The following is an 18,654-nucleotide window of genomic DNA, read 5'->3' on the forward strand; positions in this document are numbered from 1 at the left end:
CCGTTACCGATGGTTTATCTCAATATTTGCTACACACTGAATTAAATCTATTTAACTACTCCCTTTATCTGTAACTGTACAATTTTCATCTGATAAAATGTACAGATAGTTGACGAAAATGAAGAACGACCCAGTTAAACCATTAAATTCAAAGAATGTAGCAACTCTAAAGTATTCACCTGAAATAAAGATTCTAATTATCATTCCCAATAAGAATGTTTTATTAAGTAGTCAAGTTATATATATGGCTTTACAACTATAGCTATATCAAGGCAATCCGCATAGGATGCACATATGACAACAAGAGACTGATCAATTGCAGTCCTAAACAACAAGGGGAAGATACAACTAAAACAACATCAAGTGACATTCTACTCTACTGGTTGTAATAAAGTAAGTATTTTAACTTAAATGAACTAAATGCTCATAAATGTAATCGACAGTAAATATTTTCTTTCATATAAGAAGAACATAAAGATGAAGAAAAATAAACATTTGTTATCCTATCGTCAATATTAAGAATTAACATCCTTACAGATAGATCAGATTTGATGTCCATTTCAAAGAGAACGATTTTTCATATGACTACGGCTTTAAAAAAATCTCAGCGTTCACTGAAGAACTATGTTGTACGCCTGGGTTGAGATTGTTTCTATGATTCGTCCCAAATAACTGATAAGTAATATAGGAAAAGGTTGTCCATCATCTCCTTTTTATCTCCTTAGTGAGATTGATTTGTTTTGGTAAACATGTAAATGTTATCTCATTTTACACGCCAATTATAAACTCTGTGTGTGTGAACATACAAGCGTAGTGAAGAGTAATCGTAGGTTGCAAATAGAGATGATTAGATGTATTAAAGGTTAAATTATAATCATCACTGTGATAACAGTAAAGTCAGTTTTGTTTCTATTTGAGAAACTGACTAGTTTACACATACCAAAACCTTTGATTTTCTAGGTTCACATCAAGGACTAAATTTAGTCAGACAACCATTAAAATCTAGGTAGCATTAGATAGCTACATTGTTCTACTATGGAATTTCTCAGCAGTATACATAAGTGACGTCTCTAGGAGCCAAACACACTCCCATCAAGTCTCGAGGTGATTACTCAAACTATAGACTACTGAGTTAACATATGTCTAACCTTAATCCATTCGCGTAGTTGTACAGTGGTCATTTTTTTACCTTTAGTGATGTCTGTCGCATAACCGACATAGTCATAGCTTCTCATTGAAACTTCTGAGATTATCTACTGAAATAAGTTAATAGTAGACAGGAAATGGTGCTTGAAAATGAGCGACATGTATAAACACCAACAAACCAATGAATACATAAAAATGAGGGAGAAATTTATAAAAAATACAAAGAAATAAATAATGAGCAACTAAATGTTGCTCAGTGAGTTACTATTTTTTTCACAATGAGAGAATTACAATTTTCAATCTAAAATATTCATCGATCAAAATATGACATGGAATACTTAAAAGAATGTAAAAACCTCTAAATACGCATAAAATTACATGCATTCGCCACATCATACTCACTTACACATACAAACATCAAAGATGACACTGAACATAAAAAAAACACAACTTTGCAACAAAAAGCGAAAACACCAAAGGTAATAATAACCGTAATACACACACAATGCACTAACACCAGCAAACACTTACCACAAGACCTCTTGATTTTATATGTGCTGTACGATTCGGTTCATATATCAATGATGATGTATCATTTGTACGAAGCATGCGAGTTACCATCAAAGTGGATAGACCCTCAAATAATAACAGTAATAATAATAATAAGAGTAATTGGCTTATAAGTTTGGAAATAACTTCGTTACATATAAAAATGACAGCAAAAATGTATAGATGTATATTATTGTTACAACCCTTTACGAACTATTCAAAATTAAACATTATAGCAGTAGTGAACGAAAAATTTAATGTAAGAAATGTAAGATGTACAAATACCTAACTAGTAAATAGAAGTGAAAGGTTCATCAGCCGCTTCAGCTGACGATCACTCAAAGTGACCTTGAAAATCAGCCATTCAGAGTACGAGATTAATTATGTCTCATTCAGCAATGCATGAACTGTTCAAAATTTAATAATGAGGGTTTAAAAAATTCTTTTATTTGTAAGATTAAGATCAACATTCCATTTCTCATCATTATAAAACTGCTCTACTGTATTGTCAGGAGTTATCGTAATTTATGGAAGTTGACTGAAAACTAATGAAATTCGTAGACAACCTATCACCGGTCATCGTTGTTTGTCAGTAAGAAATATGTATAACCAGAATTATCGTTTCAAAATTACTTCATTACTACATCTTTTGATGTATTATTTGATAAAGTGGTATAACAAGAAAAGATGCAGAGTAAGTACGAAGAATACAACTTGAGGTAGAGCGTAGACATACAATTTTAGCTTAGAATAATGTAATATCGAAATCATATCGGAGACGACACATTTTACATAATGACTTGGATTGCTACTTATAAGATTTAGTATCAGAAGGGGTTTTTGTGGATATTGTAGTAATTTTAATAGTTGCGATCATGAGTCAATTGAAGCTAGACCACCATGGAAAACATAGAAGCACTGGACGGTCGTTTTGTCTCATTGTAAGACCCCTTAGGAGTGCGCATTCACGATCCCACCTCGCGAGATTCGAACCCAGAACCTATCGGTAACACACGCGAGTGCCTAACTTCTAGACCACTCAACCAGCATCCAATAGTGTTAAGGTCTAACTTCAAATAATCCATAAAATTCAGCGACACATCCACAATAGTCTTCAGTGGGTTACTATCTCACAACAGACCCGGTTGAATTTCACTAGTCACCAAATTGAATATTAGTCTGCAATAAGGGATAACACTCTTTTTAATTGAGCTTACCGATGAACATACGGAAGATAATTCAATTACAAATTTGATTAGGGAGTTATTTAAATAAAGTTAAACCGTTAACCTGATGTTTATAGACATACAGAATAACTCAACTTCAGTTGTGTTTGATCAAGGACATTTTTAAATGATTAACTTATGCTAAACACTTAATTACGAATCACAGAAGCTTGGATTGTTCATTATTTACCGAGTTTTGTATACAAACAAGGGCCATATCATTATGGACAACAACCAATTAAATTTCAAGTTTACAGAACAAGTTATTAGTCACTGAGATACATTCGAAAGGTTTAAATTCTTTTCAAAGATTGCAATAATCATGTTGTCTAGAGTGATAAGGAAAGCTACATGCAAACAGACAATTCAACTCAGATGATACAATCCCTTTAAAAGAATGTACTTCCATCGACATAATTATAAAGGTCATATTGATGGCTTATCATTATTCGCTATTTTAGAATTCTCACTCTTTTCTAATTTTATTACATGTTTTTAATAATAGTTTTAGGCTGTACAAAATAACAATTTTGAAGAAGTCTGTTTAAGCAGTAAACACAATGATAGTGACACTGATGATTGGTAACAAAAAATCGGTTAGGTTCAACGTCATTAGTCTGTAGGTAATCTAATAGGACATCCTGTACAACCTGGATGACATATGTCTTGTTACTTGTCAATACAAGCTTAATATTTTAATAAATATAACAGTATTGACTAATTATATAACATAATTTACACATAGAAAAATAATACAAATTACTTAAAGTGAACACTCGATCTATTCACGATGAATAATGAATAAATGTCCGTCAATCAGTCAGTCAGCTACAACGTATGACTAGGCACATACATGGATCAATCCAAGTTGCTATAACTCAGCAGAACTAGATGAACACCAAATTCATACATGTAGTTAATTCAATGGTGGCAATATATAAAAGAAAGATTGTATATAAGGATATGGCACAGGAACGAAGAATTAGTTCATAGAAAGAAAGATATGGGGCGATTTTAATCTCATAGTTTAAGGCAAGATAGAAAGTATGTACACCGACACCATTGTGATCGATTCTAAGTCATATCACTCACAGTCTCCAACCATTGTTTATACTAGTCACATGGATCCCAACCAAGTAGTCTACATCTACCAACATGGCTAAGACTAGAAGTTAGTGCCACAAATAAATGTAGATTAATATATGTCTAGTTTCTTAATCAGAGTTTATAAATTAAAAAAAAATATTTTTACAATAAGTAGAAATACATAAAGTATAAAGTTATTTCTTTATTATCTTAAATGTAAAGTATCTATATGTTTACTTAATACTGGAACTTCAGAAAAAAAGTGAATGGATAGTCAAAAAGAAAAAAAAAGATGGGTGACAGTAAAATATAAAAGAAAACAGTCTGAAACGATATGTATATATACACATATATGTATACCAGTGTGGGTAGGAAGTGACACCTAAGGCATTTTTGTACAAAAGTTATATATACATAGAAAGGGACTAACTGTAAAAAGATTGTGATGGAGTAATCTTTGTCTTATTTCTTTTTATTAAAAGAAATCATACAGTAATATTATAAATAAGTCACACAATGTTTGATAAACGGAATACAAACGGAATTTTTAAAAAATTCCAAGGACCCTTCGACAGTAAAGGAACTTAATGAGTTTCTGCGTTATTCTGACAAAATATTTGTTCATTAAAAAAAACCCCATAGAGATTCAACAAACAATGAAAAGTAAAAACAAGAAACACACATACATACATACATACATACATTCATGTGCGGACAAATAAGCCTAGTTAGTTACTCAGTAAAGCTTAAACGAGTCATATTGCAAAATAGCGAAAAGAAACTATTTTTTAACAAAGACACATTTGAATTTGATAAAAATTACCCGAAAAAAAAGTGTCAGAGAGAGAGGGAGAGAGTGAGAGAAAGAAGAAAAAGAATACACGAGAAAATCAGTAATATATTAGATTGTCACTAAAAAATGTTTTTTTTGTTTTACCATTATCTAATTACATATTAATATTGACTGTGTTTATTTTTTGTCAGTATTTTCAATATGAGTAAAATATTTATGGAAATACAACTAGGATTTCTTGAATAAGCATCATTTTAGATGAGAATGAATAAATGCTTATTGTAAAATCTTTTGATCATTCATCCATTTATAATCAGAGAGGGGTTTTGTAGATATTATAGTAAGTTAATAGTTGAATTCATGAATCAATTGAAGCTAGATAATCATGGAAAACCTAGAAGCAGTGGATAGCCGTTTTGTCCTACTGCGGGACTCTACAGCAGTGCGCATTCACGATCCCACCTCACGAGATTTTAACCCATAACCTATCAGTCTCGCGCGTGAACGCTTAACGTCTAGACCATTGAGTTAGCCGGCATCCGACGGTGTTATTGTCTATTTTCAACCAATTCACGAAATTGTATCACCGTCTAATATAGTCTTCACTGAGTTATTATCTCACAATAGACCCGACTGAACTTCACTGGTCACTGCTTCTCAGTTGAACTCCAGGAAATACCTCTTGAAGCTATTCACTAGTGAGAATATGATGATTATAAGCACTCGCTCTCGAGAACGATAGGTCCCGGGTTCGAATCCCGCAAGGCAGGATCGTGCATGCGACCTACCGAAGAGTCTCATACTATGATGAAACAGTCGTCCACTGCTCCCAGGTTTTCCATAGTGGTCTAGCTTCAATTGGCTCGTGAATTCAACTATTAAAATTACTATAATATCCATAAAATCCCTATCTGTTTATAGTTATCTTCCGATTTAAAAACAGACTTATCAAATATTCACATTTCAATAAAACAGCCATATTTATTTGCGGAGCCTATTAATTGTTAAGAAAAATATTCAATATAATAAAAAGATTCCACGATGATATCCTATGAAACATATCAGAGCTCAATGGCCTAAACAGGTTTGTAGCATAATGAATCATTATTTTTATGAAGATTAAAGATTAAAAAAACAATTAAATGGAACCTAACAACAATCAGAAAACTTGTATCCAGGGTTTTTTCCACCATAGTGGGATGAATTCGGTAAAAGGATATATCTTCAATCGTTGGGAAATAGATGGCTAGTGCATAATTAAAATACTTTTCATTCAGTTTCACAATTACAGATATTACTCGTGAACGAATCGAACTAGGACTAACCCTCTCTAATACAAATTGTTGAGGTATGTCAATAATCACAAAAACAATATTAACCGAGGATTACCGTTGACAGCTGATTAATATTCATCACATTTAATCTAATAACAAGTCACTTAAACTGGTGATCATATTGCAAATTCATCGATAACATTTGATCAGTGCTAAATATAAAACGAACGAGACAAATACAACTTCTACTAACTAATAAATTAGGTTAGTTATCAGTATAGGGTTGTGGTCCAGTAGATTAAGCGCTCACGCGCAAGACTGAAGGCCCTGGGTTCGAATTCCGCAAGCGGAATCGTGGATGCACACTTCTCTGGAGTCTCACCATAGGACGAAACGGCCGTCCAGCGCTTCCAAGTTTTCTATGGAGGTCTATCATAAACTATTTCAAGATCTGAATAAATTGGTGTAGTGTTCAAATATGTTAATAATACCACTAGTCAAAATACAAGTTGTATGAGCACAAGATGCTCTGAAGTAATAAAATCCAGTGAAAGACTTTTTTGAATGCTCGATTCATTCAAATATTCTTAGTCAACATCATTATTATACAAAATAATCAATCAGCCATAAGCATTATAGAACCTGAAACATATTTACATCGATTCAAGTGATCGATTCATATCAGCACACTGAGATGAAATTATCATTACATATGCCAAAACGAAGAACAGTATCTGTAACAGTAAAGACTAGGTGTACATCATATGATTTTAGAACAGTGAATGAATTCATTGAATCAACATTTGAAATTTAAGACCCATGAGAATACAAAGAATGAATTCATCTGCTACATTTCAACGGGATCTAAGACATTATTCATGTAAAACGGGCTGCTGCACAGCAAATCTGTGTCACCAAATAAGATAATCATTAAGATAGTAACCAGTGATTAGTTGGAATTATTAATTTCTTGTAACTTACTAATAAAATTTGCAACACAATTTGATACAAAACAATGCAGGAAACAAAAGACACTTATCTAATAACTGAAACAGTATAACTTCGTTAGAAGACTAGATATTGCATACATTGTTTACATCTTTTATATTTCATAACTACTTAAACTGTTACTTTATTGAAAGTGAAAAACCCAACAAAAAACCTATGGGGGGCAAAAGTAGAATTTCCAAAAAAGGTAAACATTTTCTTCTGTCGCATACGTAACAAGACCTGAGTTAGTTTTAGTTTGTTTTATTGAATATGTTACATTTATTTACTATGATCTATTTGGATTTTGAATGCATGCATACACGTGGGTTAAAATGTATGTATTACTGTTACAGAGATTTTTGTATGAAACACAGTTACTAGTTGTTACCTCAACAATATAATCACAGGATTTAAGATAGCTGATCTTTTCCAAAACACTGAAATAACCTAGGAAAGAAGTACTGTTGTGCTAGTAAATCATTCAGATGGAGAGTAGTTTTCTAAAAAATACAGGATCAGTAATTATGTAATTATGGTTAACGATGAAATATCAGTTATTACACAATGGTAAGCAGTAAAATTATCCAAGGTGAAAAACATACACTACAATGTAACAATATATCAAAGAGATGACAAAAGAACTGAGTAAAATGTCTAGTTATTGGTCTAGACTACAAACGTTTGAAATGATTTTGTACATCGTCACAAATCAGACTGTTAACAATATCATTAGATCTACTGCTTACTGTCGTTCGTTGGGGTATATTTTATTTTCTTTAATACGGCTTTCAGTATACCACATAATTGTTATATTTGATTTAGCTTCAAAGTCACCGATAGTAATTAGGGTTGTAGAACAATACTTACAAATAGATTAATGAAATTTCTTAACCAACATTATTAGTTAGATAAAGGTGCCAAAATTATAGTTTCTGGATCAAAGTTACTCTAAAGTACAACAACTATAGTAAATGCTCTGATAAAACTCTACAAGCTATGAATGGAATGTTGAAAATAATAACAACCAGTTATCAATGAGCTGACAAAAGAGAAAGATGTTTTCTGTAATCTTAACGAAGTTTCACTATCCATCAACTAACCAGGAATGAATAAGTTAACCGAGAAGATCAATATCCATAACTGTTATAATCTATACAATGAAATGTGCTGAAGTGAAATATAATATCTACAAGGAGAAAATCTTGTGCAGAACACTCTTACATTGTTGCTCAAAGTGCTTGTGTGACTGTGTTCATTCTCCACATTTTTATCAAACAGAACTATATAAACCTCGTATTCTGTATTTTAATAGTTGAGATCAAGAGTCAGTTGAAGCTAGACCACCATGGAAAACCTAGAAGCACTGGACGGCCATTTCGTTCTACTGTGAGACTCTTCAGCAGTGTGCATCCACAATCTCGCCTCGCGGGATTCGAACCCAGGAACCATCGGTCATGTACCTCTAGACCACTGAGCCGGCATCCGACGGTGTTAATGTCTAATTTCAACTAATCGACGAAACTAAGCGATACATCCACCATTGTTTTCAATGAGTTACTATCTCACAACAGATCCGGTTGAACTCCACTTGCCACTGCTTCTCACTAGAACTCTAGGAAATACCTCTTGAATCCAGTCACCAGTGAGCATATGTTGATCAAAACCGGAAGGGGTTTCGTGGATATGGTAATAATTTTAATAGTTGAGTCTAGCTTAAATTGTCTCATGATCTCAGCTATTAATATTCTGTATTTGTAAATGAACCTATAAATAAAGGATCTAAAATGTCAGATAAACAAAAAACTGAAAAGATAAATAGAAACAAAAGAGCTAATAAACTTTCGGTTATATATATACACCAATTATGAGGTACTACTGTAGTGATGAAGAACACAGGTGACGACAACCAAATTATATTTAGCACAACATTACAGAGTTACTTGGTAAAACAGAACAACCATACTATAATACCTAATTTGCAAAATGCTCAATAATTGTCTCGGACTTCATTGTTCTTGCATTTCTATACTAATTGCTTTCTATTCCCGTTCTTTCTTTCTTGATCTCCCCAATCTTCTGCTGCCAGACATTATATTCCTGACCCTCGTTATATACTACTTATGTCAATATAAGTAGCGCGCACCACACTATTATCATGGTTGTTAAAACAAAATAATGTAAAGTTTACTCTTCGGCGACAATTTCTCATGTCTGAATTTATTTGTTTAAATTAAATTTGCTTGACGGCTAACTAAAATTCCATGTCTTAAGCTTCTAATATCAATAATGTTAATATTAATCAGTAAAGTTTTCTTTTTCTATAAATGTGACAGTTACTACTTATCTAACTGGTTTATAATGAGTAAAGTGGTAATATAATACGGTTACAAGAGTTTCATTGAAATCATCAACCGATTTAAGTTATACCAACATTGAAAACTTTGAAGGTTTGGACGATCATTCCGTTTTATTATGGAACTCCTCAGCAGTGCGCACCCCCGACTCTCACGCAGAGATCAAGCCCGTGCAAACGCTTAATCTTTAGACCACCGAGCAGTCATATAAATGTGTTAACGGAACAGTCTTCTAAAGCTCCAAAGTTTTCAAAATTATCTAACTTGAATTGGCGCATGATTTGAATAAGATTCAATAATCTCCACAACCTCATATTAAAAATTATAATAGCGCTTGTAATCAGATTAACAGAAAGACAATGTTCCATTAGTGAGTCACTTGTATAAAATGCGGAATGTGATGATGAAAGACATGGTATTTCATATCAGAATAAATTTACAAAATGAGAAGCGATCCAACCGATGATAATATTATTAGTGTTAGCGAAAACTAAACCTGAGGAATTCAGTTGATGTTGTTATACTCGTATCCTCCAATTTTTATTTACGGCTGTAATTGATCAGTCTCATGTTGGCATATGTGCATCCTATGCGGATTACTTTGATATAGCCTTAAGTCACAGGCTTTTTAAGCAAAGGTGGATGGTGGCTAACAGTGGATTCCAGTCTGACGCGCGTTTCGTCCTATGTGGGACTCGTCAGCTGGATTTAACTGCATCTCAGAGTTGATGTTCACTCCCGGACTCGAACCAAGCACAATCAGGTGACTATCAGGACTCAGTAGCTAACTGGGAACGCGATGATGTTTAAAGAGAATGATGCTGGGTTCGATTTCTAGAGTGAACATCAACTTTAAGGTGGAGGTACATCTAGCTGACATGTCCCAAATAGGACGAAATGAGTGTGAAACTGGCTCTCACTGCAAGCCACTATCCATCTTTGTTTATAAACCTGAAGAATGTAATTTTGAGAATAATAAATGAAATTAGAAAGTCAAAAGTATCTAATAATAGTGAATTACAAAATAAATGGCACATTAAATTAGAATGCATCTGAATTGATACAATTATCTTCTGCAGCTAACAGTCATGAATTACAATTCTAAAAATGGACCACATCAAAACAATAGTAACTTTCGAAACCGGTTTAATTGAATAACCAATAGTTCCATGTAGTAAAGCCATGTCTTAACTCAACTTTTCTATTGTATTTTTCAAATCTACTGTTATACTATGCAGTAAGATGTGTGGGTATAGAGTGGTTCTATGTAATATAAAATGTACAAAGATTGTATCGTGATTTCTATCAAAATTCATCTCGTTAGGAATCTCACAATATCACAAATTGACTAAAACTTCAAACTTAAAATACTGAATTCCACATTAGTCATGGAAATATATTATACCTACTATAAGAATTAAATGTCTTTATTTTAACTCTACTTTAGGATAGTAGAGGAACAACGCTAATAAATTTCAAACTTATTATGGAAATCAAATAGTAATGGACAGTTACTGGTTCAGTTAAACTTCATCGGTTTTATCAATAAAACTATTATGTAGATTGAACATTACTAAGAGGTGAGATAATTAGTTTCTAAGTATGCATTCAAAATACCACATGTAAGTTTAACTCCTCCTGAAGCACCTCTGGGGCTACTGCCGGTCCCAATCCCGGATAAAGGGGGAGGGTTGAGCATGAGGTTAGCGACCCCATCCCATGGAAAACTAACTCGCTAAAAAAAATGCTAACCAGAAAAAATAATTCAAACCATCTAAACTTTGCCCTGTGATTTGGAAGGTTTTCATTTAGAAGAGTTATGACGCCTCATGTTGAAGGCCAATTTCATTTGGAAGTCACGAGGCTGATATCATTTCTGACAACCAGAACAATCATTAATTTAGATACATAGAATGCTCGTACAATATGGGAGACCGGGAGAGTCATCTAAATTACTGCAGAAATTTAACACTATAATTATTTCATTATGTACCGTGTACACAGTGATTCGAGAGAAAAAAACTTTCAATCGATCTTCTACAATCATTTCATACATTTTTCTCTTGATTTGCATCTACCGTTTTAATTTTTTTGTTTCAAAAAAAAGAAAAATAAAAGACAAAAATTCGTCTAATCTTAATACTTCAAATGGCTTCAATAGATAATCCTAGTCATCATTCATTGATCAAACAATACTTATCCAACGTTAAATGGTTTCCCCTTTCCCTCACCTCACCCCCTCCGCCAATTCTGATCAATCATACAAAACTAATCACTAATTCTGTTGTCTACATAGAATATTTTGCATTTAATTGTTGAAAAAAATACGTAGATATAGTAAATAGTTTATGGCTTAACAACTAATAGATTACAGTAATTTAACAGGAGAAATGATTTATCCGTATTATATAATTAGAATATTAATAAAATCCAATTAATTGTGTAAAATGACTAAAAACATATATGTTTCATTGTGTATATGTGCCATGTATGTGCACACATGCATGTATGTTTGTATGTGTGAATGAATGGGAAAAAATATTGTGTTCTATGAAATGATCACCTTAAAACATGTTTTAAAAATAGTATACAATTGAATGGAAGCAAATAAATAGATGGGTAGTTAAGAAGTTTAACAAGATAACCTCTATGTAGTATCGGCTGTTTTATATATGTATTTTTTTAAGTCGAGATCATGAATGGATCAATATTAGACTACCGTTGAAAACGTGGTAGCACTGGACGGCTGTTTTGTCCTAGTATTGGACTCGCCATCGACGACCCCACACAAGGGATTCGAACCCAGTACTTTCAGTTTAGTATGCAAACGCTTGACCTCTAGAACATTGAGCCGGTGTTTAACTGTGTTAGTGTCTTTCTGAAAACTTTTTTGTTAAGCCATTTAAATTTGCATTGACTCATGATAAATATATAGTTTGTCATATCCCAGTGAATAGAAAAATTGTATTTCTGACGTTTCGTAACTTCATATAAAGCACTTCTTCAGAGTAAAAGAATTATTAATCTAAGTCAATGAAGTAAACTTATGAACATTTGTTTGTTACCAAGGTGTTTGATATTATGACATTAAGTGATGATTGATCAAAGTTAGAACATTACATATACTATGCTTTCGTATGACGTAACAAGAGATTAACAACAAGAAACTTTAAAGATAATTTTCATATTAGCTGATATTTATCAACTAGATGTAATAGAAACATTCGGAAAATTGATATTTCTTATAAAAAACCTGAACCTATAACATTCAATGCTAAGGTTAACCTGTTCAATAGACAACATACAAAAATATTTGAGTTTTTTTATTCAGTCCTTTTGAAGGACTATCTAGACTCGTAGTGTACATCTTTACTCATCATACACACTAATATTTAAGCTTAACTTAACTTGGTATTATTATTTCAACATTTTTAATATTCTTCATCATTATAAGTCGGCTCTGTTTCTCCACTGAAGTTAAATATAACAAACTAGATTGATACTCATTGGAACTAGATCTTATATTGATTATAGCTGATTGATCTCAAAATTGAATAGCCAAATGAAACAGGTATTTTTAGACAACTGTTTACCCAAGCTACACTACATCCGTTGATGAGACAGCTTAAGCAACAACCTACTGTAGTATAAAGCATACGAATTTCCATATGTAGAGGAAATTAAGAAAAACATTACTGAAGTTCAATAAGAAACACATTACAGAAACCATCTAACTCTATCACAATACAAGCTGTAACTTGAATTCATTGGCACAAAAGAAAGAGTGACTAGTGAAAGAACGTTGAAAGAGTGAATAGCACTTGGTAACAACCAGGAAGGAGATCCCATATCAGAGTAGATTGGAGAATTCCGTTCGATGCCTTATACTCCATGAGGGATTATAGATGTGAACAAGAGAGAGTGATAAATGAAATGAGATTTATTGTGATTTTTTTGAAAGTAACAAAATGTTACTATTCTACAATCAATATTAGTTCGATTATAGATAATTTATGTAATTGTAAAGAATGGACATAAGACATGTTAGACCACCATGGAAAACCTGGAAGCACTGGACGGCCGTTTCGTCCTAGTATGGGAGTTCTAGTGAGAAGCCGTTACCAGTGGAGTTCAACCAGGTCTATTGTGGGATAAGAACTCACTGAAGACAATGGTGTACGGTAGCGCAGATTCGTGGATTGGTTGAAGTTAGACATTAACACCATTGGATGCCGGCTCAGTGGTCTAGTTGGTTAAGCGCCTGGTGCGAAACTGATAGGTCCAGTGTTCGAGTCCCGCGGCGTGCGGGATCGTGGATGCGCACTGCTGAGGAGTCCCATACTAGGAAGAAACGACCATCAAGTGCTTCCAGGTTTTCCATGGTGGTCTAGCTTCAATTGACTCATGACTTCAATCAGTGAAATTTCTAAAATCTCCACAAACCCCTCCTGATAAGACATGTTCTTTTTAAAAAATAAAACATCGAGTTGTTCCTTTAAAAAAAATTAGTTAACAATCGGTAGGCTAGAATTTTTCACTCGTTTCGTAATCATATAATGTTCAATTATAAAACTACACTTCAATATGATTCTTTTTGTAAGGTCATAAAATTATACCTTAAACTAGAAACTATTTAGAATCGGTATATATATGTATATCTACAACTGAAATACATGTTCCAAAAAAATAACTGCATGACTGCTTCATACTAACACACATATGTAATCAAACTGGGACCTATTATTAAATAGAAATTTATGTAGACAATAATTTTCATAGTGTTATAGAAAAGTTGGCTTGTGGTTAACATTATAATCAAAGACACATGTTTCACCTTGCTCACAATTCGTCAGCTGAATACACATTCATTCAGGTGTCAATGCTTATACTAAGGCTTGAATCTAGTATGTTCATTAAAATAATGGGTCCAGATAGTCATTAATTTAATCAACTTTTATGAAGGTATTGTTATTATCATGTTAGTATTATTACTGTTACTGGTAGCAGTAGCATTATGTTTATTACTGGTCTAATATTCATTTTAAATTGAGATCATGATATTAGACCATCACTGAAAACCTAGAAGCACTAGACGGTCGATTCATCCTATTATGGAAGTCCTCCGCAGTGCTTATCCACAATCAAGCTCGCGGGATTTGAACCCAGGGCCTTCAGTCTCGCGCTCGAACGCTTAACCTCTAGACCACTGAGCCGGCCGGCGTTCAACGGTGTTAATGTTTAACCTCAAATTGCGTGACCATCTTCCTTAATAACTTAATAATCTCCACAATTCTATACTAATAATTCATCTTAACTAATTGATTCATCCCCTATTCAGTTTTTATCCAATTAGAATACTTTCAGTAATCAACTGTCTATGACGTAACTTTGTTTATGTATGTTTAATAAAAGTCAGTAATTACTTGTCAGACTAAGTACTGTTCTGAAACAATAATAATAATAATAATGTTTTGTCTACTAGTAATCACATTGTTTTCTTCTATTAATCTAAACGAATAGAATCTAATCATGAATTGATTGTCAATTGTCAGACTGATATCCCATTTAATTTATAAATAAACAATATTAAATAATCAATGATTTTTTTGTAATTTTTGGTTAGAAACACAAGGGTATTATTATGTATTTATTTATCATTAATTTACTCATATGATAGGTGTATACATTTTGTCTGTAAAGTTGACAGGTGTTAAAAACTAAAAAAAAAAGAAAAACAAACAAACAGAGAAATAAACAAACGGAACATGAAGAAAACGTGTCTAGTTTATTTCACTAAGATTTTGTCCAAAAAACAAAAACTGTTTATATATCATTGAAAGAATCATTATAAAGTATTTATTTACATTTTATTATGTAAGAACTAAGTGAATGATTATGTCATTATAGAGTTGTGAAGATTGTTAAGATGAGATTAATATCATGCATGAATCAGTGATGGATCATCATTGAAAACTTGGAAGCAATGGACAACCGTTTTGTCGTAGTATAGGACTCCTCAGCAGTGCATATATCGAAGATTCCATACGTGAGATTATAACCTAGTACCTTCGGTCTGGCATGTGAACGTGTAACCTTCAGATCACTGAGCCGGTGTCTAATGGTGTTAATGTCTAACTTCAGCTGATCCATGAAGTTGTCCTACCGTCCTCTGTTGTCTTTAATGAGTACTTATCTCTACAACAGACACGGTTGAACTCCACTGGTCACAGTTTCTCACTAGAACTCTAGGAAATCTATCTTGAAGCCATTCAGTAATGAGTTCCATACTAGGACGAAACGGCCGTCTAGTGCTTCCAGGTTTTTAATGGTGATATAATAGTTATCCATTCATTATATCAATTGAAATTAAAAATGTGGTGACCAAGATCAATGTTGAGTTGTGCATTTGAAATGATCCAGTAAAATTTATTGTAATGTATAAGTGGTTATCACTTCAATTAAAATGTAAAACGTTTTTACGTTGAATACCACCTACAGTTGTATGCAGTGGCACAATTTAAATGAAAAGATTTACACCGATACAGAAGAATATATCAAGTATTTTATAAATTTTGACATTTTGAACTCAGGAACATCAGTTTCACACGCGAACGCTTAACCTCTAGACCACTGAGACGGCATCCAATGGCGTTAATCTCTGACTCCACAAAACCCATTCTGATAATAGTCATGTGCTCACTAGTGACTAGTACAAAAATGGATCTCCTGTAGTTCTAGTGAGAATCTGTGAACAGTAGAGCACAATCCATGTCGAGTGGAGACAGTTATCCACATCAGACAATGGATGAATGATTTCACAAGATTATGGATCGATCAAAGTTAGACACTAACAGTTATACAAGAACAGTTGAAACAACACATGAAAATACTGTACTCCCTTAACATGTTACCTTACTTTTAGATTCATCACAGCACTGTAATATCTACATATTACTTGCAATCATGAATGGAGACTCATTAATATTATAAGGAATATAATTTTAATCATAGATAGTTGTGAAAAATAAAAAATTTGAATAATTCACCAGGTATAGTATCAATATTCTTTTAACTATTACTATCACAAACATATTCAGTTGGAACAATTAAATATTTATATCACAAGGGGTTTTGTGGATATTATATAGTAACTTTTAGTAGCTGAGATCATGAGTCAATTGAATTTAGATCACCATGGAATATCTGGAAGCATTGGACGGCCGTTTCATCCTACTATGGGACTCTTTAGTAGTGCATATTAAGCTTTAAGTTTACTAATTGTTATATTAACATTTCAATTTTAGGTAGAAAATGGATATTTATTAGCCTACTCAAATGTAATAGAAATTATAAATGATAAAAAAAGAAACAATAATTGGCTTAAATGTTCTAAATACATTCAAGTCTATGATTATTTGTTACATTAAAGATACTATTAATGTGTAGTGAAATTCATCTTGTGAATTGATTACTTTTATGAAACCATAAACACATTTTATCGGGAACAACCCATTGTGAGAAAGAACAAACCAGATCCCAGCGAAGGAAGAAATCAGGAAGATGCGTTAGGAGTGAATAGGACACACATTGAGGAAAGCACCCAACTGCATCACAAGACAACTCCTTTATCGGAATCCTCAAGGCCAAAGGAGAAGAGAAAGACCGAAGAACACATTACGCCGAGAAATGGTAATAGACATGAGAAGAATGAACGACAATTGAATAGTACTAGAAAGGAAGGACAGAGTGAGTTAAAGAATACTAGTCAGCGACTTATGCTCCACTAGGAGTAACAGGTGTAAGTAAATAAATAATTAAGAAATTGTATATCAATTCCTTCGGATCATTTATCAAAGAAAAATATTGATTTATTTTCATTACTAATCACAAGATGTAGAATAGATTCAATAATACAAGAATCAAGAGAGTACAATATCAGTTACTGATTACTGACTAACTAATGTATAACATTCCTTTATTACATTATTATTAATTAAACTATTAGTTGATCATAACTTAATCATTATTGTTTTGTTAATATAATTAGATGATGTATTCACAAGGTAAATTTTACTCATTTTTGTTGTTCTTTTTGTTGTTGTTGTTGTTGTTGTTGAAATAACTCTTTAGAGCCTATTGTAATTTAAAGAATTCCATGTTGGAACAGAATAATAAATGTTATATAGAGAATGTTCCACACCTTAAAAGTACATTTTATTAAAAGAATTCAAAACTTGTTTAATAACTATATGAGTATAAAAGATTATAATGATGGAGTATGACCTTGAGGATCATTGATACAACGTTATTTTTATCTTTAAAAACTATTTTGATTAATAAGCAATGATGGATAGTGGTTCGTAGTGGAATCCAGTTTGACGCGTATTCCGTCCTGTTTGACACTCGTCAGCTTGATTTAATTACATCTTAGAGTTGACGTTCACTATGGGATTTGAACCCAGTAACGTTCACTTCAAATGCCATTGCGATATTCACTTAGATACTGAGTCCTGATAGCCACTTGCCTGTTATATCTTAATATAATTGAATTGATAATTGTAGACTAATGGTTAATTAAAACATCACAAGGGAAAGACATATTGTTTTTAATGGAGTTTTGTTCTTTGATCTGAATAGATTAGTTGTAAAGTTTTCACCACTCTTCTGAACGAAATCGTCAGCACGACCTTCAGGTAGAAATCACATTATACTAAACTACAGAACCAAAAAGTTTTAATCTCAGATTTCTTTTATTGAAATGATCATCTAGGATTATTCGAATTAAAATTAAAACAAAATTCTTCTTATTCTCATTTGTTTATCAATAATGTTTCATCAAATGTCAATCAATAATACACAAAAAAAATCCCTTCAAATGTTTCAATACAAAATATTTTGTCACAGACGTAACTTCTATATCAGACAAAGTTTTTTAACATTCTGTTATCATCATCATAATCATTATTTCTGAATTTTAGTTTATTCTTATTTCCTTTTTTTTCTCTAAAAAAATATTCCTTTTCACTTTCTTTCTCTATTCATTTATTTTGTCCACTTGTCTGTCAATCAACGAAATAAGCCTGCAGACAGAATGAGTGTGAGAGAGGGGGGGCTGCTAAGCGAGTGAGTGAGTGAGCAAACGAAATACAGAAACAAAAAGAAAACGAGAGAAAAGAACGTTAGGGACAAAAATAATCAGACAAAAAGTCTAATTTTCTTTTTATGGAATGAAGAGA

The 18,654-nt window shown here is 32.6% G+C and overlaps 1 protein-coding gene across 1 annotated transcript in view; it reads right to left on the reverse strand.

Annotated features, from left to right (window-relative positions):
- MS3_00002399 (uncharacterized protein) overlaps positions 1-18,654 on the reverse strand; it is a 104,174-nt gene that overhangs the window by 40,930 nt on the left and 44,590 nt on the right. The window contains exon 3 of the mRNA XM_035732448.2: positions 1,678-1,782. Within this exon, the coding sequence (XP_035587464.2) occupies positions 1,678-1,782 (105 nt within the window). The remainder of the gene's footprint in view (positions 1-1,677; positions 1,783-18,654) is intronic.

Source organism: Schistosoma haematobium, chromosome 1, assembly GCF_000699445.3.
Source record: "Schistosoma haematobium chromosome 1, whole genome shotgun sequence".
In the NCBI taxonomy this organism is placed as follows: domain Eukaryota; kingdom Metazoa; phylum Platyhelminthes; class Trematoda; order Strigeidida; family Schistosomatidae; genus Schistosoma; species Schistosoma haematobium.